This window comes from Acanthopagrus latus, chromosome 11 (genome assembly GCF_904848185.1).
Source record: "Acanthopagrus latus isolate v.2019 chromosome 11, fAcaLat1.1, whole genome shotgun sequence".
NCBI lineage: Eukaryota > Metazoa > Chordata > Actinopteri > Spariformes > Sparidae > Acanthopagrus > Acanthopagrus latus.
Window position 1 is genome coordinate 20,956,875 of NC_051049.1, and position 26,411 is coordinate 20,983,285.

Below are 26,411 nucleotides of genomic sequence, written 5' to 3' on the forward strand. Positions count from 1 at the left end.
AAAAAACAAGGGTTGATCAAGCATGACTTTAAGTAAACAGACTGGCAAGACCTGGATAATTAGTATTTTAAATTATGCTTGCATTTAATGGAAAATGGGTGTTGGAATGGCTTCTTATAACTGCAGAAAGTAGGATTTCCCACAAAAAAAAAAAATATGTTGAGGGATAGTGGTGTCGATCTGCCATTCCACCACTTTGATCCAGATTAGATGGTTTGCCTTTAAATCTAGTACAGATATTCATGTTCCCCTAAAGATGAATTGAAAAAGCTTTGGTGATCATCGGACTTGTAATTCAGGGCCATCATCAGATAAAAACTTTAATTTGCAAAATACCATTAGCACCAATAGCATAGTACTTTTTTGTTTTGATAGTAATTAGAAAATGCCAACAAGCTAACATGCTACTCTAAATATGTCAACACTGTAAACATTATACCTGCTAAACATCAGCATGTTAGTTCTGTAATTGTAAACATGTTATCAGTAACACTTGCATCATAAGAGCACGGAGGTGGAGAGAGAGGCTGTGTAACTGTACAAAAGGTTGTGATACTGAACAAAAAGAACAATCGCACTTGCTATCTAGCAAACAGTTACTGCGACTTTTGCAATTAAATGGCAGGTAGCAACCAAAGTTTCTGCACATTATCACCACCTACTATGAAAGGAGAAAATATTCATATTTAGAATGAAATCAGATCATTTTGAGTTTGTTTTGTTAATGCATTGCTAAAGGAATTGATCAATGAAGAAAAAAATCATTAATATTGAGGTATTTAAGCTTCTACTTGCTTCTTGCTCTGTATGAGAACGCCTGAAGACTGCTCTTTTCTGTGACCATTTTCCCATCTTCTAAAGCAGCTTATTTACTGCTTGAGAGACTGCCAGAATACATCTTGGTCTCTGCTTCTTTTTGAATATCTTTTTTTTTTAAAATTTTCAATCTCCTTTCTTTCATATAACCTGCAGCACCATCACTATTTGAAAAGTGAAATCTAATAAAAAAAGCTAGGAAATGAATTCTCCTTGTTTACTTCTGCTTGACAGACAGACAGATTTTCTAAGAATCTAAATCTTTGTTGCCTTTTTCTTTGGAGACCACGGCTATATCCCACTAGCAATAATCCATTCATTTTGAAAGAAACAAAATCTGTGATGGTTCAAGCTTGAAGCTCTAAGTTTTGGGGTTGACCAGTTTATTTTTCCACTCTTTGTACGACATTTCTAAATAAGTCATAATTAACACAAAAATGGCAACTTTTCCTGACTATCTAGTCCGTGCTTTCTCCTCATTGGAGAATAATATATTGACCACTAATGTATACACTACATCCTTGATTCCTGTCTTTTATAGCAGACACTGTGGTACTATAACACATTGCACAAAAGCAACTCAAAATGATCATTAGTTAAGTCTGACAAGCTCTGAGCTGTGTCCTGTGTCAATTAGTATTTATAGGTTGAGGTTTGCTGCTGTGGTTTAACCATATGTGCATGTGGGGACACACAGCAAGACCAAAGTCTGTGCAGGCATTTAATTTCTGAATAAAAAATGATCTTGAGAGGTATCAAGGTCACAGCGTGTCCCACTTCTTCTCTGGGCTTTGTTTGCCTCAGAGCTGTTATCAGCTGAACGTTTAGATGGAACCAGATGGAGAATGCTGGATGTCAGCTACTTCTATAAATCCCGCCGTAGCTGCTATCCACATGGGGTCCCACTGCACACCTCTCCGACTTTGTGTTTCTGGACCGTACCATGTCAAAACTATGAGGATTAAAATAAATGGCTAATCAGCTCAGATCTACAGTATGTTTGAATATGGCACACCAGGTTGTCTCAAGAAGAAAACAAGTGGCTTCTGTCTCCCCTCACCATCCCAGTGTGTCTGCTTTTGTCTGCCCCCTCTTTCTGCTCCCCTGATAACCATCTGGTGGTTTGATCAGGATCATGTCCCTCTGCACGGGTTTTTTGCCATGAAAATCTGCCCCGACAGCATTTTCCAGCTGGTGGCCTTCAGAAATCTCACTTCACAGTTTGGCTTTCCTCTTCAGTTTGTTTATTTTAAAGTATTTTTCTGTAGAGCTTGTCTATATATTGATTTAGTATCAGTATCATAGTCAGTCAGACTAAAAATTCTACATTTCATTATAATGATATACGACACTACAGGCCTATGTTTTGTTTTCTGCTGGTCTGGTCTGAAATGCTGCATTACGTTCAAGTGATACTGTACTCATAACATTTCTTCAAGGTTGGCAGGTCTGTGATATGAAGATATTTATGTCAAAGTAATCTTTATTAAACCCTGCGAACACACACATTAAACAAAGACTTCACTAACTAATTTTGTTAGATATTAATTACAGTTTGCTCGGAAACATTAATCTGTAAAACTGTCACAGGATGTGATCACTCTACGTATGTCGAATAACCACCTCGCTACTATAATTTTTGTATAATTCTCCCTCCCATGCTGGACTAACCTGCTCTGCCAAACAGAATGCTGTCTGCAGGGGCATCCAGTCCCACTGCTGAGCTAATTAAGAAGGTGTGAGGTGTGTGTGTGTGTGTGTGTGTGTGTGTGTGTGTGTGTGTGTGTGTGTGTGTGTGTGTGTGTGTGTGTGTGTGTGTGTGTGTGTGTGTGTGTGTGTGTGTGTGTGTGTCGCTGCTGCATGATGCCAGGTCACCAGGCCTGAGCTGAGACTCTGCCAACACAGAAGAGGGCTGTTGTCAGCACACACGCACACACACACACACACACAGTGTGTCAGCAGAATACCAGATAACAGGAACCCTGTATGAGGGCAGCCCTGGGGAAACACGGACACATTATGGATTCTCTTGGAAAGGGCAAGACCGAATTCCAATTCTTGTGATGTGTGTGTGTTTGTGTGTGTGATAGGGGTCAAAAGGTGTATGCTCAGCTGCTGCTGCAGTGTACTCCCTCCTCCCAGCAGCCAGTTAAAGTATTTAATTCATGAAAACACTGCACTTACAAGGTAAAACTTCAACAGTTGAGCAGATATCTTTTTGTGTTCTTCTGATCTGCCATCTCTGTGACTTTGAAGGTGAGAATGAAACTTTTGATAGCTTAAAAAGTAAGATGAATCTAATTCAGTACTAGAGAGTATTTAATCATAAACTCTTAGCTGGTTGGAACACTCCATTTAATATGGCTTACGATGGTTTATTGCTTTAAAAAAATGTCATGGTGTAATGTTATCAAAAAATAAAGCAAGCATAGCTGCAATGTGTACTGATGAACGTATCTCCTGCTTCTGTATTATGGTGGTAATTTACTTAACTACAAGGAAGCAGTTCATGAAGGCTGCAATGCTTTTGTGTTTTCTGTCAGTATGTCAGTTTGTCAATAGGTTATGCTAGCTTCAACCTTTTATGATAAAGAAGGTCATCACACATTTAGAGGGATAAAAACAATCTGCAAAAAAAGTACAGAAATGCAACCTAAGTAAATGCTTGGTATCAAAGGATACTCTAAGTCCGTACTGCCTGCCACATAATCATTGTATATTGATATGTGACATTTGGGGAAAAATGCAGCTGTATTAGCAGAATAAATGGAACCAGGGATATGTTGAAACTTTATTTCTTTATGTTGCGACCTTAGATTTCTTTGTGTTAGATTTTTAATTTTGTCTCAGGACAACACTGTGCTTATGGTCTGTATATATTTGGGCACAAAAATCACTTGGTTAGGGTTCCATTCGGTGGCTTAAAATGCCAGTTTTTTGGTGCCCAAACATATCTAGAAATTGTCCCAGTACGCCCTTTAAAAATATCCAGTGGTATCACACTTGGAAATGATTAAATGCAGTCTTTAACGGCGGACACTGTCTTGCCACCTTCTTTGCCTATAACTCTACCACCATCCTCACCACCTTCTTAAAGGAAAGTCAGGTTATCAACATGTAATGTGAATTTGATATGCCATACATATAGAAATGTCAATATACAGTAGAATCCATGCAAATGCATCATATTTACTGTTCATACAGATAAACTTCTGATTTGTGATGTCATTTAGGTAGCAGATATGAAATATGTGGTCACAGATGTCCGCCGATAAGCAGCAGCCTGTGACAGTATGCGACTCGGCCAATCAGAGCCAAGCACTGCAGTTTTCACAGGCTGTGATCATCTCCCTGGTGGATACCTTTGCCTTCCTCCCCTCCATCGATTTATCTCTTCTCCCCTGTATTCCCTCACCCTCTTCCCCCATCTCTTCTGTCACTCCTCCTCCCTGCCTCCTTCCTCAGCTCCCTTTTTCCTCTGAGTTTATCCTTTGAAGTGATTTGTTAAGCTCTCTTGTGTCCTCCCTCAGGAGCTCACTTCCTACACTGAAGGTGTCTCTGGGGGTTTCTATAAAGTCAGGAGTCTGGGAGCTTGTGTCTGTGCAATTTGTGCAGACTGTAAAACTGCAGTTTATTGTCAGAGGGCTGAGAAAAGTCTGAACGTACCCATTTTTCAGATCATTACAAGGAGCACAAAAGGCATCATCTAGGGCATTCTTACAAGCATGCTTTGGAAAAAATGGAGGTTAGGCAGATCAAAAGTGTTCAGTCGTAATTCCTCCTCCTTTAATGCAGCCGACTCTTTTTCTCTCCACCTCTTTTACAGATTGCTGTGAATCCCTGAGTGAAGATGGCCGTCTTTCAGAACAACTTCTGGGTAAGTATCTTGATAATGTCTGGAAATTAATAAATGTAATGATGGAGATTATGCAGAAGGGCACATGCCCACGATGACTGCATTAAGCTTGAATGCCTTGAGCTTTAACTGCCACATATTACTTATTCACCTGCTGCAGCTGAACCATGAGTCACTGAGCTTTTCATTTATACTCCCAGTCAAGCGGCCACGCTTCAGGCTCCCTGCTGCTCATCAGGTTCGCACAGGAAGCACTTGCTGTCTTCCGCCTCCGCACACTTGCAATAATAGAGATTGATTTGTGTTCTGCCTTCTGCTTATTTCCTGCCACATGGCAAAGAAATCTCATTCAGTAAATTGGCTATTTTCTGAAACGCCTTTAATTTCCTTTTACATTACTAAATTCTGGAAGCGTTGTCAGATAAAGTTGTAAGTTGCGGAAAATCCTTGTATGACCTTGTATGTTAAATGTTTTTTGATATATATATATATATATAATATATATATATATATATAATATATATATATATATATATATATATATATATATATATATATATATATATATATATATATATATATATATATATATATATATATATATATATATATATATATATATATATATATATATATATATATATATATATATATATATATATATATATATATATATATATATATATATATATATATATATATATATATATATATATATATATATATATATATATATATATATATATATATATATATATATATATATATATATATATATATATATATATATATATATATATATATATATATATATATATATATATATATATAGCAGATGGCTTCATAAGTCAGAGTTAAATCAAGTACTTTATTCAAATGAAATATAGTTTGAAGTAAGAAACTTTTCTTGATTTAAATCAGGAATTATCTCTTGTTGTTTCATATCATGCCCGCATTACAGTCTACTTGGTCAGTATCAAAACCGAAAAATCTCAAGTTTGCAAAGTAACTAGTAACTAAAGTTCAAATCAAATAAATGTGTTGGGTGGAAGTATAAAGAAACAGAAAATGGAAATACTTAAGTAAAGTACCCCAAAATTGTACTTCTTCAGTACTTAAGTTCAGTGTTAGTCTCAGTTGCATTACATCACTGGTTATTCTAGATGTTGACCCAAGATTTAAATTGTATTGGTTATTGTTTCTCCTTGATTACTGATAATCAGCATTTGTACAGACCTTTTCAAATTTTCAGATGAAGAGAAGGAGTTTCAACTGCCTCAGATGGAGCTGAAAAGCTGTCCGGCGCTCTCAGAGCAGAGTATACTGGAGCAAACGGTTCATGAGCAGCAAACTTTTATTCAGTGACTAATGTTTTAACACCATGTGTGTCTTCATCAGCATCCGTGCAAATCTGTGTTTAACCGTGTCTTTCCAATGACGTGTGCAGTCACACTGCCTTTAAAATTAGCAAGTTGTTCTCTTTGAACACACTGTACTTGATGCATTTGATCAGTCAATCTATGTGAGACTCACAAAGTTACAATTTTGTATAATGTGTTAGAATGATTTGGCTTTTTTAAATGTACCTAATAAACTGCTAACTCCATATAGCAACACTAATTATGGTGTTATTTAGCCTAATCTGTGCAGTAAGTAATGGCCTGATTAGCAACTTTCCACAGATGTGTTAAATGAAGACGGAAATCTCACTTTAATCCCCTCAACGCCATTTTCATCCCCCACTGACATTATCAGCTGTTGCAAGGTCTCTTTCTCTCCGTCATTGTCTCCTCTGTCCTCACTGTTTCCTCTCTGCTCTGTCCCAGCACACCTGGTACATCTATTTCAGGTGTGTCCTACTTATTCTCTTTGCCTCATCAGACCAAGAAAAACACTTGGTAGTGTTGTAACAGTTGAACTAAAATAAGGCACGTTTAGACATAGAAATGGGATGTAGATGGGACAGTGAGCACAAAAAGAATGGAAGGATTTAGGACATTTAAGATTCTTTAGGGTTAGACTGTTCTTTCCCCTTATTGATCCGTTTATCCAGGTGTTTGTTCCTGAGGGAGGAGTGGTTCCCTATAGATTATTGATTGTTCATCTGTCATTTTCAGACATCAAGTGATCTCTCAGGTCTGCTTTCGTCTAAAGCCTGGGTCTGTGATTCCCAGGTGGTCCTTGGAGGTGGACTGCTTGGGGCCACCAAAATAATGTTTGATATTTACAACATTTGTAGTAGGAGCTCCATGCTCTGCCCCTCTATCAGCTAAGGGGTCCTTGGCTTAAAAAAACTTGAAGGTCTAGTCTAAATGATGCTCCATCTTTTCATTGTGTTCCTGTAATCCAAAACAGAAACTGAGTAGACAGGTGGAGGTGTTTTTATGAGCATTAAACAAGACAATGGGACTCCAAACTCTTGATCTGACGATATGCCTGAGTAATATTCTGTGCCTGGTAAATTCAGCTGTTAGTTGATCTGTACAGTCGTACACACGTTTGTATGTTTTTGTTTTTTTTTTAATCTATGATCTGTTGATATTGCACTTTTTGTGCTGCGGGCTGTGTAGCAAATAAGCAAGTCTGTAGGCAGTAATGCAAGTGGGGAAAAAGCGAGAAAATGAGAGCAGACTGATAGGAAGAGAAGCAAGCAGACAGTGCAGCAGGATTTCAGTTAAGCAGGAAGGCAAGGTCAGAGAACTGTTGAGATTTCGTGTCACAGCTACAATTTCAGGATTTATCACAGTGCTAACCTCTGAAATACGGCTTCATTTTCTTGATCATTTAATGTTGTTTCTTATTTATGTGCCTGGATGTGTGTTTGCATATTCATGACTGTGTTTCCCTCCAAGCTTGCTTTCAGACACAAATAGCTGTGTAATACAAATCAACCCTTTCAGTTAATTAGGCAGCGCAGCCACTTGGGAACAAGTCACACAAGCTTCTTCTTGTTTGGCTCAAGAACATTCACAGCCGCTCACAAAGCCTCCTCATAGCATGCTGTCCTCTCCCATTAACTACATAAGAGCTGTGCTCATGGCCCACAGGGGGAAGCCCATCAGCTATAATTAAGAACATTCTCAATAAATTAAAGCACTGTTAAGTCTTATACATATAATTGCTTCAAGGATTGCTGATGCTTACTTATTCTTTGGAATCAAATTTCCTCATGAGAGATGATGGAAAAGTCCGTTGTTTTTGTCATCTATGGGGAAAATCTAGCTCTTCAGCAGGCTCTGTGATACCTACTTAAACTGGTTCATGTCAGGAAAGGATAATCCAACCAACAAAAGGGGCGACTGCGCAGGGCAGTTTAATGTGGGGTACTTTGTTTGAGGTCATTTGAGTGCTTTGAAATATAGGAATATGCACCACCAAAGCGCAGCATTTACTGACATGATGAGGACTTCAGGACCAGTTATAGTGTCTTGTTTCGGAAAGGAGGCATCTACCTAGATAAGTAGCTACTAGGGGTTGGCATTTCAAGCGAAAATGCTGTATGATAGTCACTTCAGATTATTCATATGGTAGCATATAGCATGGCTTTATACTAACCAAGTGTGGAAAAGAACCAAGACTGTTCTTTCCAAGAGCTGATAAAAACAAGGGGAAACAAATGGAAAATATATTTTTCTGGCAAAATAGTCTCATGAACAATTAGGATTTCTAACTCAACAACAAAATTGTTAAAGAAATGAGGACCGTTTGCAGTGGTCCCGAGTAATGAATACCCAAACTGTATCCCGACAGGTCGAGCCAGAAATGATGTTCAGATTCTGGTTGGATTCAGTCACATAGATTATGATATAAGATACATATATACTTTAGTATTAGATCTCAGTGTGGAGAATGTTTCCAGTGTGAACACTAAATACTCAAGACGTGTAGAATCAGTGCAGAGTTTGCAGTGGAGAAACAAGGAACTTTGAGACTCTAAGATGCTTTTGAGGATCACTTCGCATTGAATAATAGAATAAAGGGTATAACTTTATTCTTTACAGTTGGGATACCACTGTGCATTTGTGCCTGGACTGCTTCACTGCAGACAGATGCCTCATTCTGTTGGGACTTTAGTTAGTGGAAATTTATTCCACATAACTGGAAAATGTTTGGATTCAGTGACCTGTAGAAGGGTCTTAATAATATTCCCATCTCCCCTCTCAGCACAGACTATTTCATTCTCTCTCAGTGGTGAATCGACCATGAAGAGTTGTTGTGTGTCTGCATGATATCCAAAGGGGATTTAAATAAACTATTTCAAAGAATAACAGTAAAGATCAGCAAGCTGTTGCGTTTTGAGGCTCTGCAGTATCGTCTTTTATCCACTCTGCTTAGGAAAAAAAAAAAAACAAACTTTTCGCCTGTAGAAGTGTGTGTGCACACAAACGACGCCCAGTGGGTTTTTATTATTGCCTGCTTCTCAGTTTAATGATGCCAGCGCTGTTTCCCTCCCATCACTTTGAGTCATGGTATTTTCTCTTGGGGTGAAGAACAGTAAACACAGTGTGGAACGTTTTCTTCATCCCATGTTTCCCTCGCTCTCTCGCCTCTTCTTGCACTTTGTCCCTCCTCCACTCTGCTCCTGTTTCCTTCCTCTGACCTTTTCGTTGTTTCTCAGTCATTCCTCGTGGATCTGCTCTGTGCCAAGTTAGATTAAGAGCAAAGATAGTCCATAGTCCAAACAGTTGCTTTATTTGTGTCCAGGTTCTGGTGTGGGTAAAAATGTTTCAACCATTACAGAGTTTGCTTCATGTGATGAACTCTTTTGGTAATAAATTCACAGCCCAAAACTTAGATTCTCATTATTTGATATTTAACCTGTTTCGCATTTGAGTCGAAAATCAAAAAGACTATATAAGATTAATATAAATATACAGTATCAAGGTGTATGTCAATATCATTTAATTTATGGAATTTTGCTATCTATCTGGCACATCCCTCCTCCTCTGTAACACAGCAGGCAAAATAACACATTGAATACCAGAGGTGAATTTCTCAGACCGACCCGGTCAGCAGTTTGGTCTAGAGCCATCAGTGATGACAGGCTGCTGTTACCTGCTCCTGATGTTATTGACACCTCTCTGCTGTGGGACTGTTGTTCTGCTCAACCTGCCCAGTCAGCAGTAAAAGTTTCTGTGAGTCAGCTAAACTCACAGCAGCACTGACAGAGCGGTCAGTTGGCCGGCTGGATGGCACGGTGATATACTGTCTGATGCACGGGTGGAATTTTCTCAGCTTCGCTCTCGACAGCTGCCTGATGGAAGGCACCTACAGTGCGTGGCGCACAGAGCTGAATTATTTACAGTCTGTATTTTAATGACCCATTTTCAGCTTGTGAATGGCTCCAATAAAAAGTAAATTTGTTGTCATTCGCCTGTCACAATTTTCGCCCCTATGGAAATTTGTTTACCCAGATATAGCCATTAGAGTAAAACACAAAATGGGTAACTTATCAGGTAAGTCAGACAAAAACATCAAGACAGATATGGAACTGCAAATTGAATTTGTTCAAAATGAGCAGTGGAAATATACATGTAGAATTTAGAATGATTTTTTTATTCAACACCTGCAAATTTACAGTCTTTTTTATTCAGAGCTATATGATTAAAACTTGTATGTTATGTCCACATAAGTATTTATTTCATTGAGTTCATTATGTACAGGTGTAGCTGGAACAATATCATAATAAATAGTAGGGACCAACCGATGCTCAGTTCTTAGGGTCAACAAATATTAGGGAACAGACGGTTTCAATATTGATTTATCAGCTAATAAACACAATTTTTGTCCATGATCTCTCAATTGTGGTTATCCAACTCTTGTGACAACGATATGTAACAGTTTAACAATGAACTTTATCGTCATTGGGAATTTTACCCAAACATCTTTTCTGCCTTATAATCTCAAAAAAGGTTTTCATATCGGGCTTATCTGACGACATGTACATCAGTACAAATATTATCTATGATATAGACTATTAACATCTTTGCGGACATTAACCACACAAGTGACCATCACCACTTCTATATTTAAGCATATTAACCAACTTGTTTAACTATCAGCGAAGCATTACTCCAGCTTTAGCTGCCTTGTGTTTTCTCTTTTGTTCTGATCAGTACTGTCGTTTCTGACTGAAGGGCTGTATTACAGAGCAAGAATGTCCTCAGACACTGGATAGTCTCCGGCAGAAAGGCAGATTTGACAAATAGCCAGAACTAAAGGCACCTAGACATTGCCAGAGAATGAAGTACTGTATTATGAGGCCTGTGCCAAGCTGAGCAACACTTCACTTTCCTGGTTACACATATGCTGAAATTGGATGGAAAAACCAACAAAGTAAAACACAGAGGTGTAGAAGAAGGAACATATTGGTTAAAACTGATTTCATATTGTAATCTGCATCATCGGTATCCTACGGTGTCAAACATTGTCTCAACGTCATGAGGATGAATGATTTAACGAGTGATGAAAATGAATGAGTTCTTTGTTCCAGTCAGCTGATTTCTGAATGCAGGTACAGAACTGTCCTTCATGCTAAAATTGATAAACAGGTTTTTTGCAGGTTTTCATGAATATCTAACATTTATTCCCCTAGGATGTTAGAGAAGTGAAGTGCAACCTGTTTACTAATTTTGATGCTTGTGCTGGGTTCACACCGGTCTGCATCTCTTTTTATGCGTTTCCTCAAAGGTAGAAAATGCATCCTGCCCTTGCACAGAATCCATCATGGCAACTCATCTATTTCAGTCTGTGCTTCCTGAACTCTCTTCACCACTTCTCGACTTTTCTTTTTTGATAGCGGCATTTGTTTTTTTTTATCAGTCACATGGCTTTTAATGCCTCTAAATTATTCAAGATTTCAGTGGATAATTTTAACTGAAATGTCATATCATATCAAGTTTGGAAACCAAAAGCAAAGACCACAGACAATTCAGTGAGTCGTCTGCCTGAAAGAGACAGCTGTCAGTCATCTATCATTCAGGCTATTTGAAAGCAATGCCCCTTTTGTGTCTAACCATAGCACAAGGAAAGCAACAGCCGTGCGCTGATGTTGGTATCATGAGGTCCTTGGTTGCAGATGTGTAACAGAGCCGTTTTTTCTAGCAGTGCAACTTTTATTTGTGGAGACATGGTTTTGTTATGATGAACCTTCAGCAGAGATTCATTCTTTTTGTCATTTTATTGACACCACATATAAGGTAAACATGCCGATGAAGTTCTTTATAACTGTTGTAGTGACGTAGCTTTGAAGTAAACCCTTCAGCACAGAGTTTAGTTCAGCCCACGTTTCCTCACTGCCTGTATGTAGTGTCATACAAGCCGGAGGGGAAATATGTGGAACTGTCTAATTAGAATCAAGTGCGAGCAGTTAGATGGACCAAACTCTGCATAAAACACACAAGTAACACAATGAGTGTAGTAGAAAACTGTGTCACTAGGCTCAGGTAATGTAGCAAGGAAGAGATTTCCTGACCAGTTATCTAACAGACTGAGTGCCGAAAATTCAGTGGCAGCATAAAACGTTTGGAGAGATTTGCAGGCCTCGTTCTGAAAACCTTTTGTGTTATCACCAGATATATCCTCATCTCACCCGAGGCACATCATTCTTACATTTTATTTTTTCAGAACCTCTGAGACTTTCTTTGGCCTGCAATAAAGACAAGTCGACATTGTTAGGAATCGACATATTGTGCCCTGGCTTTGAATTTGAATTATTAGGCCTGGCAATAAAAATGTTTCTTCTATGAGCTAAACTTTTAAGCGTGTTTTCAGACATTGACTATGGATACAACAATATAATTATAAATCCTACTTAAATAACAATGAACATTTTTCAGTCCTGTGCCAAATGCAAGGCTATTTGGTGATGCTATAGACAGTGCCTGCTGCCAAAATGAAGTCTAAGAAATGTAACAGATGAATAGTGGATGAAAACATTTAAATAAAAATGTGCACATTGAGTTATCTAAACAAAAAATGCTAACCATAACAGTAACTGTATCGTTAAAACATATTGTTCTAAATCAAGTGGTGGTCGAGTTCACATCAGGACTACAGTATAACCACCACAAAAACAGTGAGCAGTATTGTTGTGATCACTGTTTGGTATTTAATATACAATAGAAACATTGACAGCCAATCAAAATCAATTTGATTTTACAGGGTCATCAGTTAGTTGATGGCTTTTAGAATTCACTTACAAATGATCTACTCTAATAACTGAGTTAAACACTTCTGTGACATATATGACTGCAAATCACACTTAAAACACATTTTACCTGAGACATACTGTCAGCGTAGTTTGCAGTGTCTGAAATGAATTTTGTCCACTGATGTTCTCTTTGAGATCGTCAGGTTAACTGATGTTGTCTCAAACAGAAGTATGAAAAATAGTTGTCTTTAGAAGATGACCAGTCTTGTCATCTTTGAAGAATTTTGTGAACTGATATGCTTCTGGTTTTCATTTTGTTTATCTGCACAATCCAAAGCAGCAGGTCATCAATATCCATTTACCTAAGCTGCTGACACAGCAACGTCTGCAGCAAATTGTTTGGCGCCATAGTTATTGTTAAAGTTGTTGTTCTTGGTGTGGATGGCCCTTAACATAGAGTTTTGTTCCTTGCTATTTTGAACAAAAAGAGAATTGTGTCTCTGACACAAACTACAGTTGGCATAATGATTTACAAATAGCAATATTTTTTGACTAAAGAAAGAGTGACAGTAACTTTGCTTTGGCAAATAATAAGATAAATGTATACTTCTATATCTTTTCTTCTTTCAAACGGTTCCACATTCAGATGTTTGCACAATGTTAAGGACAAACACGATGTCCTAATAAGGAGGTGCTGTCTTTATCCTGTGACTTAACTGATTACCCAATTGATTCATTGAACATAAAATGACCAATTTGTCAATATCGAGTGTATTAATAAATGCAGGTTTAGGATGAAGTACTGCACAGAAATAGTCATCACTGAAGCTACAGCTACATGAAGCTGCATTCAGTCATTGATCCATTTTCAATGGATTTTCAAAGATTTTTTTCAATGTTTTACAGAAAATACAAAAGCTAGTTTGTTAGAACAGCAAAGAACAGAAAGACTTTCCTTTGTCTCCACTACACATGCAAGCCTGCAGTGTCTCCAGGCTGAAAGGGCCGACCCTTGGCTGAACTTCATCGTTGACCCTTGTTAATATGTTCTTTCCTAAAGAGCTTTTTAAGGCCATTTTAATTTTTAAGTGTTTTGGAGTGTTAATGCTTTGGCATCAAATATACAGCAAATGTTGTTTTCTTAAATTTGTTTTGCTTTGACATTTGAGAGTGGAGATCATGCAGCACACCTGTTTTTAACACTCAGAAAGTGTTATGGCCCTGAACACCACTGTGATGAACAGTTTGAGGAAGGAAGGGATGCAGGGCATCTGAACCCCTCAACAGAGCAATGTTGGCATTTGATTTACTGAGATAAGATGATAATTTCACTGCTGCTTACCATCCCCCTTAACAAATTTCAGCAGATCCCCCACAGCTCCCAGTGGCCTTCAGAAGTCTTCATGAGAAAGTTTTACAGATTTTACACCTCCCCGTACACCCCCTTCTCCTCTCCCATCATTCCCCACATTGTCATGCTAATGGACTCCATCGTGCGTGACCAAAACGGTCAACTTAATTGATGAAAAAGAGATCACCAAGAGGGGAGAGTAGAGGGGGTTTGCATATATCAGACATGAAGGATTTTCATTCACAGAAGGCTTAAGGAATACATTATGGCACCTAAAGACACTTGAAGAAGAAGACTGTCAGTGAGTTTGCAGCTCTATGATGTGCTGTTAAATGGCTCATCAATGCAGGTTTAATCAGGAGTCTGCACATATGTAGTTCTGTATCAGTCGTCATGAAGAAGACTTGTCAGTGCACCTTTGGACATTTGCATGTGTTGACATACCATGAGCTAGAGCTGCAGTTATTATTAGTATAACTATTTCAATTGATTTATCGGTTTGGGTTTTTTTTTAAGATATGAAACTCACAGTTCTCAGATTCTAGCTTGTCAAAATAAATATGTCTTGGTTCTTTCTCCTGTTTATGAAGGTTAACTGAAGTGAGGACAGAACGAGACATTTCAGGATGTCATCATGGGCTTTGGGAAACACCGTCATTTTTCACCAATTTCTGTAATTTTATTGACCAAAGGGATTAATCAAGAAAATAGTTGATAGTTGCAGACCTTTAATCAGCCATGTTATTAAAACTGACTTCAAGTCTTTATTCTAGAATAACACATACATCTTTTATGGGAGTTTTAAAAATGTTAACAGCATGTGTATTGTTTGTAAATGTGGGGACTGATAATATTCTGTAGTTTTCTGCTCAAAAAGTAACCACACTAAAACTGAGAGTGGGTTTGTCCGTCTCTTAGTACTTCTGACTTTGTTTGATTTATAACCACCGATTGGATACATTCCCCCGGATCACAAATATGTACTTGTGTCATTTTTAAAAGGCATAAAGCAGTTGGGAATTGTAGCTTTTGTCAGCAATTACCACAACTGGAGTCAATTGTGTAGACTGTATGTTGGGGTCTAAACTAAACTCTTGGTGTTCTTAGTATTTACAGCAACAGGATGATGAATGTGGGACTCAAAACCCATTACAGTGCTTGTTTTCATGGTAATGAAGCAACTTGTCAGCCAGTGAAACTGTGTGGTTCACTGATTTGGTTTTAATTGTTTTGGACAATGGTGAAGCTGTATGGCACCCAGGAATACGCTGTATTTGATACACAGACAAAGCTTGTTATTGGAATCAATTTATGTTGGTTTGGTCTGTATGAGGATTTGCTGACAGTAAAATAAATAAACTAAGTGAGCATTAGATATTGTAGTCCTCAGTCAATACTTCCCAGTATTTGATTCATCAGCCCTCACCTGCAGGGTTAATTGACAAAAATCATAATATTTGCTATCAAATGACAGGACTGCTTGTAGATTTGCTCTACCTCAACAATGTGTTTCTCCCACCCAATATGAAAGTTAAGAGGGCACAAAAGAAGATGAAGTGGCATTGATAAGAAAGGAGGAGAGCAGATTCTGTAAATGTGCTGCTTTAAGTGTCAGGTTATGTTGCGAAGGAAGTGATAGTGTAATATAAAAAGGTTTTATAGTTTTTCAAGCTGCCACACCACTGCAGTGAAAATCCAGGCACCATACAGAGAAAGGGGAGGCATTTTATTTTTTTAAATGAGGATAATGACACATTTTCAGACATTCTCTCCTGGAAGGCATTTATGGTGTTATATAGTATAGTATGGTGTCATTGTTAATGTGAAAAATGTGTAAAAAGTGACAGAAATAATCTGAGTATATTTAAATAATAATAAGCAGAGTATATTTCATCATTGTCAAAACCATTTAAGCACCGTGATAATCAGTGTTCTGACAATAAATGGATGAGCTCTATTTGCATACAGCCGACAGACTAGCTTGCTAGCAGTGGTGGACAGGTGCTGTGTCTAGCTGTGGAGAGGCAGGTGTGTGTGTGCGCGCGCCTGTGTGTGTTAAAAGCTTAGGCTAGCAGCTCACCTTTCTGTGGTGAGGGTAGAGTTTCAACAGAGGGCGTCTGCCAACTGCCCCCATCAGTGAACAACACTACGCTGCCTGCAGAACACCCATCTATTGTTTACAAAACGCTAATGTCAGTGCATTCAACCATGGTGTAATAATACAAACCCTTTGTCAAGGAGAGTAGAAAATAGGATTGAACACGAATAAGAAAGAACTCGACTGATAATGGATGTGTCCTGCTGCGTTCAGAGTGATTGAGCAGGAACAAAAGACAAGAGCCAAAGACAAAAACTGTACTTCAGTCTACTTTGAGTCATTAAACTACCTGAAAGCAGTGGCATATAAGGCTGCAACATTATAGGTATTATTTTAAAAAATATTCTACATGGCATTTATTAGAAGTGTCAATGATGATAGATGATAGACAATGACAATGATAGAAATTATATCTGATTTGTATTAACAGTAATGGCGGTCTATAGAAATCTGACACACGTAACAAGCTTGCCGTTCACTTATGATATCTTCCCAGACAAAGATTTAGTTTTGTTGAATAAAGTTTGTGTAATACAATCAGATATATATGAGATATGATCTCTGCAACCACCCTGATACAGTTGAGTTGAGAAGAATTTACCTTCAAGCACTTCAGCATGTAAAAAATATTACCTCAATCTAGTTATTTTTTGCTGTTTTATTATGAAAAAAGTATATAACTGATGCATGATTTTGGGGCCAAGTAAAAAGTGTCTATATTGCCTGATGTTCATACATTTCTTTGCAATGATCCCTCAAATGCAAAAATATGTGACAGAGGCGGGATATGTTACAGTTTGTCGACAGCAGTGCACTAAAATGTTAAAGTATGCTGGAAATGTAATTATTATAAATGATCCCAATGATCTTACAAAAAGAGAGTCTTTATATTGGTGCGTAACAGACAACATATATACAGATACAGATATATTTATGACATGCCAGTATCGAACAATAATATCAACCAATTGATATTTCAGCCAGGCTCTAGAAAAAAAGGGATGCAGGAAGGCAGTTCATGTTCATGTCCTAAGTTTAAACAGGTGAAGGATAAAATATTGATAGGAAATTGGGTATGCTGTATCAGGTCTAGGCTGCCACTAATGATTATTTTCATTATTAATGGTTCGATCTATAAAATACCTCACAGATTCCTAAAGCTCAAGTTGACTTTTCAGTAGCTTTTTTTTGTCTGACAAACAGCTGAAATCTACTATTTACTTTCATGTAAGCAAAGATGAGAAGCACATGCTCACAAATGAATAGATGGACTAAGAGAACGTTTGGCCCAATTGCTTGAAAAATGACTTTCAAGAATAAATGTGTGAGACAGTTGATTTTTAAGCCTCATTCCTAACTTGTCAAGTACTGACGTTTTGTGATTAGATAACACATGTTATGGAGACTATTTTTTTTTATGGAGACTATTATGAATATGTATACACGTGTGCACTGTCGTTTTGGACTGAATGTTTGACCTCCATTTTTTCAAACATTATGTAGAAAAGATGAGCGTCTTCAGCTGATGTCAGCAGTGATACTTCAGTGGCTGAGCTCGTCTGGTGACAGCTCTTGTGTCATCAACCTCTCTGAGACGCCTCTACAAACAACTGTTTCTCGTCCTGACCACTGGGAGTGCTTTGCATGCTCTCTGTCCACGTGTGTGTCTGTGTGTCTGTGTGTGTGTGTGTGTGTGGTTTTGGGTGACCCTTCCTTGGCATTCCAACCATTCCCCTGGTACCTGGGAACTGGTCTGTTCTCCTCCGACATGGTATTTTTAGGTCCTAAGAAGCAGCTGTCTGTGTCTAAGTCTGCACACACAGCCGGCCGTCTGTTGACTGAAAAATGTGGTGAGGCTTCAGAAACAGCTCATTTGTAATAATGCTGCCTCAGTCAGGCTCTTTTTGGGATTATGAAGACTTAAGTTAACACAGGTGTGGGTGTAGGTAATTACAAGAGTGATGCGTGTGAGGTGGTGCTGTGGTCTTTGACAAGTTTGCTTAGCTGCAAGCTAGGCAACTCTTGTCTGAACAACAGCTCAGCGTCGAGGTTTTCTCACATTTTACCTCATTTTGTCACCTTGAGGTTTTTATGCCTGTCAGATGAACAGAGAGGCAGTTCTGTCACTTCTAGCTGACAAAAACCTTGTTTTTTCCTGTCAGCCCCCTCCTATTTTTATCCCAGCCATTGCTCAAACTATAAACAATAAAATTCAAAATTGTCCAAAGACTGTGAGAAAAGTCCTTTGGGTTTGTGATATTTACCCAACCAACATTTAGACGGACATGTTTTACATTTAAAGTATAAATACAACAACTTACCCATACAACAACTTACCCAAACATTGAAAAGCATTTAAATAAAAAAAACAAACAAAACAAAACACCACAGTTCTTTCATGAATCGAGTAGGGATTGACCATATGTTTTTTCAGGGCTTGCAACAATTATTAGTAATCACTTCCTGATATCGTCCATATTCATTGATCGATAATTTATTTTCAGTAAAATTGAGGGTCAAAAATTTTAAATGGTGAGATATAACTAAATATTAACCTCAAGCAATGTACCTAATCTCAGGAACTAGTACTAAACGTGGGTATTTCTTTCTGCTATGTTATACTTCCATTCTGCTCCATTTTGGAGGCCAACATACTTTATACTCCAATACATTTATGATAACTTTGGTTATAGAGAGAGGCAGCAGCATCAGAGCACATTTAAAATGTATTTAATGGGGATTAGACCAAATAAACAAAACAAAAAAACATTAGATCCAATAACGAAAAATGCTAAAGTTTGGATCCATCTATCCCTCGTACTGAGTACCAATCAGGACACAGATAACTGGTGTCAATATCTAAACAAAACTGACTGTTGTTTATATACTAATGATAAAAACACCATCACTTCCTAATTATGAGCAAAGTTGTACTACACAAACTAAGCCAGTGAAGTGAAATACATTTTATGCAGTGACGCTTGCTCGTCACCCTCACCCGCTACAAAGCAGCTAACATTGAAAATTAGTATTGTGGCGCTGATCTAGCTGTATAGCGGCGCTGCGCCACCGTTCCATTGTCTTGGGAGAACCCAGACTGTAAATTGGATTATTGATGTCAGTGTCGATTGAACTTCCATTTGTGTAGCTCATCAGTTGGTTTCCAAATCTACACAGAGTCCAAAGCTGGTTTCATATACAGGGGAAATATTTCCTGGGAGCTAGCGATAAGTCTGTCTGATAGCCTTTGGAGGAATACCAATAGCAAAATGTAATACTTAAAATCACAACAACTGTGATGTTGCTGCACTCTCTTTCTCATTGCTTATCTCTTATCTCTTTAGCTGTCTCATGTTGGTTTGTGTTTCATGCTGCTAACAGACGGTATGTGTGTGTGTTTGTGTGTGTGTGTGTGTTTTATTCGTACCTTGGCAGGGGGAGAAGAATGCCGGATTTGACGTGCTCTACCACAACATGAAGCATGGCCAGCTGGCAACCAAAGAGCTAGCCGAGTTTGTCCGTGAGAGGTAAGGTTTGTGTGTATTTGTGAATATTTGTGTGGGAGGTGATGCAAGTGATGGGACTCGAGTGAAGAAATTCTACATTCTTGACTCTGTTCACTTGTAAGGAAAGATGAGAGATTGTGCAAAGGTTGGGTTAAATGGTCAGATTATAAATGAACTGTTTTGGATTTCATCTCTAACCGTGTCAAACAAAATATTCATAATTATTGCCGTAATTTCAATAAGTCCTGTAAACAAAATGCACTTCACAGAGAGAACACTCAAACAAGTCTTTCTTTGTTAAAAACTGCTTCAGTCTCTCTCTAGTCTGATCTCTCACCTCTGTCCTCACCACAGTGCTACTTTTAAAGTGCTCTATCTCTCAGAAACTCTCACACAGCAGTCTGAATAGGTGAATTACCACTGAGTGTCTTTTATCCAAGTTTGTATCTTCTGGATTTGAATAATCTAATTAAAGAGTTGCATCCTAAGAGGAGCTGTCAGACACCTCTGGTTCCAAAAGTGAAAACCTCATTAATTTTTTGTCCGACAATGTCAAGAGACTCACAGTTGGAGCACAGTCCAAAATACTAACAGCTGTACAGTGAAATATTTATTTATTTGGTAAAAACCCAAAGGTTCTCGCCTTTGTACATAAAAAGACTGAAGTAGAATGTAACTGCAACTCCCATGGTGCCTTCAGGCAAGAAATGTCTATTAACGTCTGTAGCACAGGAGGTAGAGCAGGTTGTCCAGTAATTGGAAGGTTGATGGTTCAAATCCCTGGCTCTCCTGGTTGCAACCAAGTATTCTTGAGGAAGATACTGAACCAGGTATGAATGTGAATGGGTAAATGTGAAAGCAAAATGAGAGATGAGAAAAGCGCTATAGAAATGCAGTCAATTTGCCATTAACAACAATACGACTACAAGAACTGCACCTCAAAATACAACAATAGCAACAACAGCAACCATGAACCCACTGGACAACAGCCATTAAAACACAACAACAACAACCATTAAAACACTACAACAACAGTTAAAACTCGGCAACAACAACAACAACTGCAAACAGTATAACTACAATAACAACTCCAAACACTACAACACCATTACAACTGCAATAACAGCAACAGCAATAACAACATTACAAAAAGAACAACTCAAACTATTAAAACACTCCAACAGCAGCAACAACCATTAAAAAACTACAACAATAACAATAACACAACAACAATAAGAACAACAACAGTGTCACTCGATAAAACATTGTATTTGTTGGAGTTAGTCTAAATCTAAATCCTTTTCTCTTGAAACCGCACAATTGACCTATAGTGTTTGAACCTCTCACAGTTTGAGGAGAGTATGTGCACTAAGGAACTTATGGTGGAGAGAAACAACAATCTAATCTTATTCATTTCCTTATCCCCTTTAGAATTTATTCTCATGGATCATAAACTGCTGACAGTGTCTTTGTCAGGGATTTGTTAGCTTGAGTCTCTGTCTTTAAACAGGACATCATGTTTGTAGCCATGAATGCATATTTAAGACCTTTTTATAAGACTTTTTGTTTTAAAACAAGTGAGCTGTAAATATTAAAGGCAACATTTTTAACTCACTCGTCAAACTAGCATTAGCTTGATTAGCTAGCTGGCCACAGCCCATCAACATGCCAGCCGCTGTTTCCATTCCTGACATTCCAAAATTGACATTAATGAGTTAGGGTTAGGGAAATCTGCTGAAATCAACAATTTATTCGAAAAATTACCAAGAAGTTCAGGTGGTTAATCTGCCACTGTTATTATTGTACAAACTTGGAAGGCTTGATAGGCTGGACCAAGGTGGCCAGTTACCCAATTAAAATGTTCCTCTCTAAGTAGGCGGTTTGTTAAATTAAATACTGTCCTCTGATCAGTGATTAGCAGTGAGTAAATTGAGGGTACAATGAGGTTCCCACAGGAGTTTGTGCTCTCACAGCTGGAAGTTAGGTAACACAGTGTGCACTGTCAGACCAGTGATATAATCCTGACATTGATTCAGAGCGCCTGTGCACATTCCTCGCAGGGGGAAATTCACTTATCTGCCTGGACTGCAGCAAAGAACAAATCAGCAGTCAGGAAATGAAATAGAGACGCTGTGGGTAAAATTGAGTGTAATCCTGCAGGATGGAGGAAAGGCAATTGTGTTGATAAGTGTCCTCAGTCTTTCTCTCTCCACTGGCCTCTAAGGTCATTTTGATGTACGAGACAATATGAAACACTCAGTGAAATTACCATAACAACTCCAACCACAGCCTCAAGGCCTTTGAGTTACTGCGTGTTACATTCACTGCCCTCACCTTGGTACTCAGTTAAATGGACATATAGCTACTTTGGCGGAGAACCGTTAGTATTGGCGAGAAGATAAACGTCAGACTGAAAAAATGAGTTCAAGTTTCAAAGCATTAGTTAATCTAGGAGTGCACAGAAAATATGACACTATTTTATATACTACGATAATCAAGGAATTGTTGCAGCCTTTTGTTGAGGAAAAATAACAACGCCAGATATTACTTTATTGAATAAAGTACCTGGTGTGTTCCTGATTGTGAAGCTTTCTATGTTCTATATTATAGTAGCCTTAATATCTTTGGGTGTCGGGCCGCTATCGAGGACAAAACACTAAATTGTGATTTGTAGCAGCCTGTAGCAGTTTACATAATGTAAACAACGTAATGTAAAAAAAATCTCTCATCTTTTTTGTTTTGTTACTTTGAATTAGTAATTACTCATTTTTCAAGTTGAAATCCTTATTGTGTGTCAAATGTGAGAATTTGAAACTAGTAAGCAGAAAACCTGAAAGCACAATTATACACACATCACAAAAATCAAAGCAATAGAAAAGAGTAGCAGCTGAATTTGTATTACAAATCTATTTAGACAACCAATGGTCAGAATCAACTGATCCCACTGGGATTGAATTTTTGTCATTTGGGCCTGACAAGAAGCGAATGCAGTCGAAACATTGTATATCTACAATAAATAACTGGTAAGACTGTAAATTTGTAGTTTGGAGTGCAAAGGCATCACTATTTGTCAGGTCAGCACAGATCTGATTCTGAATGAATCTATTAAGAGTGCGGTGGTGTTTCTCAGCACATGCCAAATATAATCCTGTACTTTCTTACAGCTCTGTTTTTGGCCTCCACTATCTCCTGAGAGAAATATCTGTCTCTGTGCTCAATAGTCCACTATTTGCACTGTTTAGTTACTTACCGTGTCTGTCTGCTAAGCAGGTAACAGAGTTTTTGGAGCTTGTTTAGTTGAAACAACTGCCTGCTTTGGCCAGATACGGCACCATGGGAGGAGTGAGAGTAAAACAAAATAGTAAATGTGATGTACTATAAAGTTTTAAAGCGTTATAAAGCCAAGAGGAGCAGTTTCTTTGTTGGTTCATCATTTAAATTCAAATATGGACCGTGCCCTCTATTGGTCGGTGTGTAGGTGTTGTTTAAAGGATACAACCTTAGTATATAGACAAGAAAAATAATTTGATTACATTACTTTGTGCTTGTTGATTAAATTGAAATATAACTGATACCATTGAAGAAATATTCCTTATAATTGAAACAGAAAATGTTTATAAGGATTCTTGTGATACATTTTGAGTACCAGCACAATTGCAGCATCACTGCTCAATTCCAATAATGTTTGTGTGTTTATTTGTGACTTTCAGTACTTCTCAGGAGGAAGTTGTTCTGTTCACCCTCAGGATATTTGGATCAATGTGCCTCCTTTGTTTCTCTGCAGGGTCTACAGATGGTTATTAAAGTTTTATGCCCAGCCTTGCAAAACAGGTCAATTTATCATTTAAATGTGTCTTATTGCAACATTTACCCAGCTCTGATGAAAATGAATCGTTATCTGGAGTAGTGGATACCCAGAGTTTGGGCCAAAGTAAGAACAAGATGAGAACATAACACATGAGGCCATTAACAGAGATAATAGAGTTGTGTGAAGGTACTATTTGAGTACATTATATTCACCAGTCTAAGGTTTATTCAGAACAGTTTTAAAGAATGCACACAGCATTGTTTAGCCTGCCTGGCAGCTTTAATAGAGAAAGAAAAAACAATGCATCAATCTTCTGATGTACACACAAGTACATATAATACATGCAGTAAATGGGTTTGTTTTACCAAAATGTTCAGGTTGTTGTTAATTGCCTCTTTTTTTTCTTTTTTTTGCAGTGCTGCTATTGAGGAGACCTACTCCAAATCAATGAGCAAACTGGCTAAGATGGCCAGCAACGGAAGTCCACAGGGGTGAGTGCCAACATGTAAACACAGATTAGTAGACAAACCTCACCCAACAACACTCCTTCATCCCCCTCACTTCTTAACAGTTGAATTTTTACTGTTTGACTGTGTTTGTTAGTGTAATTATGAATGTTATTATCATATGGCTGCATGTAAGAGATATATATATATATATATATATATATATATATATATTATATATATATATATATATATATATATATATATATATATATATATATATATATATATATATATATATATATATATATATATATATATATATAGGACCATCTGCGTCGCCAAATGTCCACATTTATGATTTAAAAAACTCCCGGCCCGGTATTTAGCTTATATGGTTTACATCTATTGTCTATCATATGACAGATTTCTTTCAGAGGTCCGATATTGTAGAGAGTGACATGTACATAAATTTTGTTTATGTATCAAAGCGCTCAATCCACAGATTAATGCACAGACCCTGCTTTCACAAACTGTGCCTTTAAACGAACTAGCGGGACTTCTGTTACATCATGATGCCACAAATATAGTTAATTAATAAATACAAATAATTGTATAATAAGAGATGCTTAAATGCTTATTAAAGATACTTGGTAATGAAAAGTAACAAAAATGGTGCTTCCTGTAAGTGATGGCACCAGCAAACGGCACAATTAGGTGACTAATGAGGTCCTGCATGAATCGTTTCTGCCAGAGTTAGAAAGTTTTGGCTAGTACACTTGAAAAGTTTCTGTATTTAAATAATTTATCATCTTGTCTCTGTAGGACACAGCAGTGTTTGCATCAAAAATGTCATGACATTTAGTTGGCTGTTTGGTCCACTGTCATTCGCATCTAATCAAACCACACACACAGTCTGGATGAAGCTGAGCTGAGTGTTTGAATGTTGAACTCGTAATAATTTATAGCAAAGAATGTTTTTTTCATTGCTTATTAAGTCTTGATTGTTTTTAAAGAAATACGCTTTTGATTTGAAAAAAACTTTTTAGGGCCTTTTAGCTTTAAGAAATGGCAGAAAATCCTATTTTAGCCGACCCCCAGTGTTTTTACTTGTTACCTTGCTGCAGTGAGGTTGAAGTGTACTGTACACTACTGCTTCAGTACACTGTTGGGTGCTACTGTATGTGGTTACAGGTACAGTTAAGCCCACTTCACCACTGGATGTGGTCAGTTGTTAGGCTTCATTAAAGTCTTTAAAATTTACAACTCAGTAATGTTTGTTTTTCATAATTACACATTAAGTCTTGTCACTTTATATCAGAAGAAATGTTTGAGGCTGAATGTTGGAGTCTTGTGTGTTTGTTTGATGCTTTTGTATGTATTTCCCAGGACTTTTGCTCCCATGTGGGATGTGTTCAGAGTATCTTCAGACAAACTGGCCCTCTGCCACCTCGAGCTGATGAGAAAGATGAACGATCTCATCCGCGAAATAAACAAGTATGGGGACGAGCAGGTCAAAATTCACCGTAAGGTATGCACCTAGGCTGAGGGACGTCTGATGATTTACCACTATCCTGAGAGAAAATTGGCTGATTAATTTTGTCCCTGAGCATGTGTTTGTGAACCAAGACTTGTATATTTTCTCATTACTTGTCCTGCATCGAGCCTCTGTCATCCTGATCTAATTTATCTGACACAAAATCCAATTACTGTCTTCTCCCTTTATAGTAATTGCTGCAGTTCCCCCTGAAAGTATCAAGTACATTAATGATCTGTACAGAATGTCCATGTGTTGGTTTTTCATGTGTATCTGTGTGTGTTTGTCACCCAGACAAAGGAGGAGATGGTGGGGACAGTGGAGGCAGTGCAGGCACTGCAGGTTCAGAGCGGTCACCTTCAGAAGTCAAAGGAGGGTTACCACGGCAAGTGTTTGGAGCTGGACCGGCTCAGGAAGGAGGGTGCTCCGCAGAAAGAACTAGAGAAAGTTAGTCACTGCTTTCTTTGTTTTCAAGATTGTTTTGAAGGCAGTACAGAGCAGAAGTTAATCAGGTGACACGCTAAATACAATTCAGTGGTTGGTTTAGGACAAAAACATGTTTGCTCACTTATCTCCTGTTGTGTTTAGCCATGCAAACTGTTTTCAGTTTTATGATGTTTGTCTCTGAGATTTCTTCTTCCGCCTCAGTACACTGAAAATCAGTAGAGTTGAGACTTCTGATGGCATGGAAGCATTTTTTTAAAAATTCAGCAGCATCATATCTTTCCAATAAAACAAAGTGCAGTCACACAGGATAATCTAAATAATCCAACTGTACAGTACTGTAATAGTTCATATTGCAGCATCTTTAGTCTTTTACGGAAGAAAGCTACTCACCCTG

General features: G+C 37.9%; 1 protein-coding gene across 3 annotated transcripts in view; it reads left to right on the forward strand.

The window, feature by feature from the left end:
• fcho1 (FCH and mu domain containing endocytic adaptor 1) overlaps positions 1-26,411 on the forward strand; it is a 60,215-nt gene that overhangs the window by 10,488 nt on the left and 23,316 nt on the right. For all 3 annotated transcript variants that reach the window (XM_037115548.1, XM_037115547.1, XM_037115550.1), the window contains 5 exons: positions 4,643-4,693; positions 19,709-19,800; positions 24,004-24,078; positions 25,423-25,564; positions 25,865-26,017. In XM_037115548.1, the coding sequence (XP_036971443.1) occupies positions 4,667-4,693; positions 19,709-19,800; positions 24,004-24,078; positions 25,423-25,564; positions 25,865-26,017 (489 nt within the window). In that variant the 5' untranslated portion in view covers positions 4,643-4,666. The remainder of the gene's footprint in view (positions 1-4,642; positions 4,694-19,708; positions 19,801-24,003; positions 24,079-25,422; positions 25,565-25,864; positions 26,018-26,411) is intronic.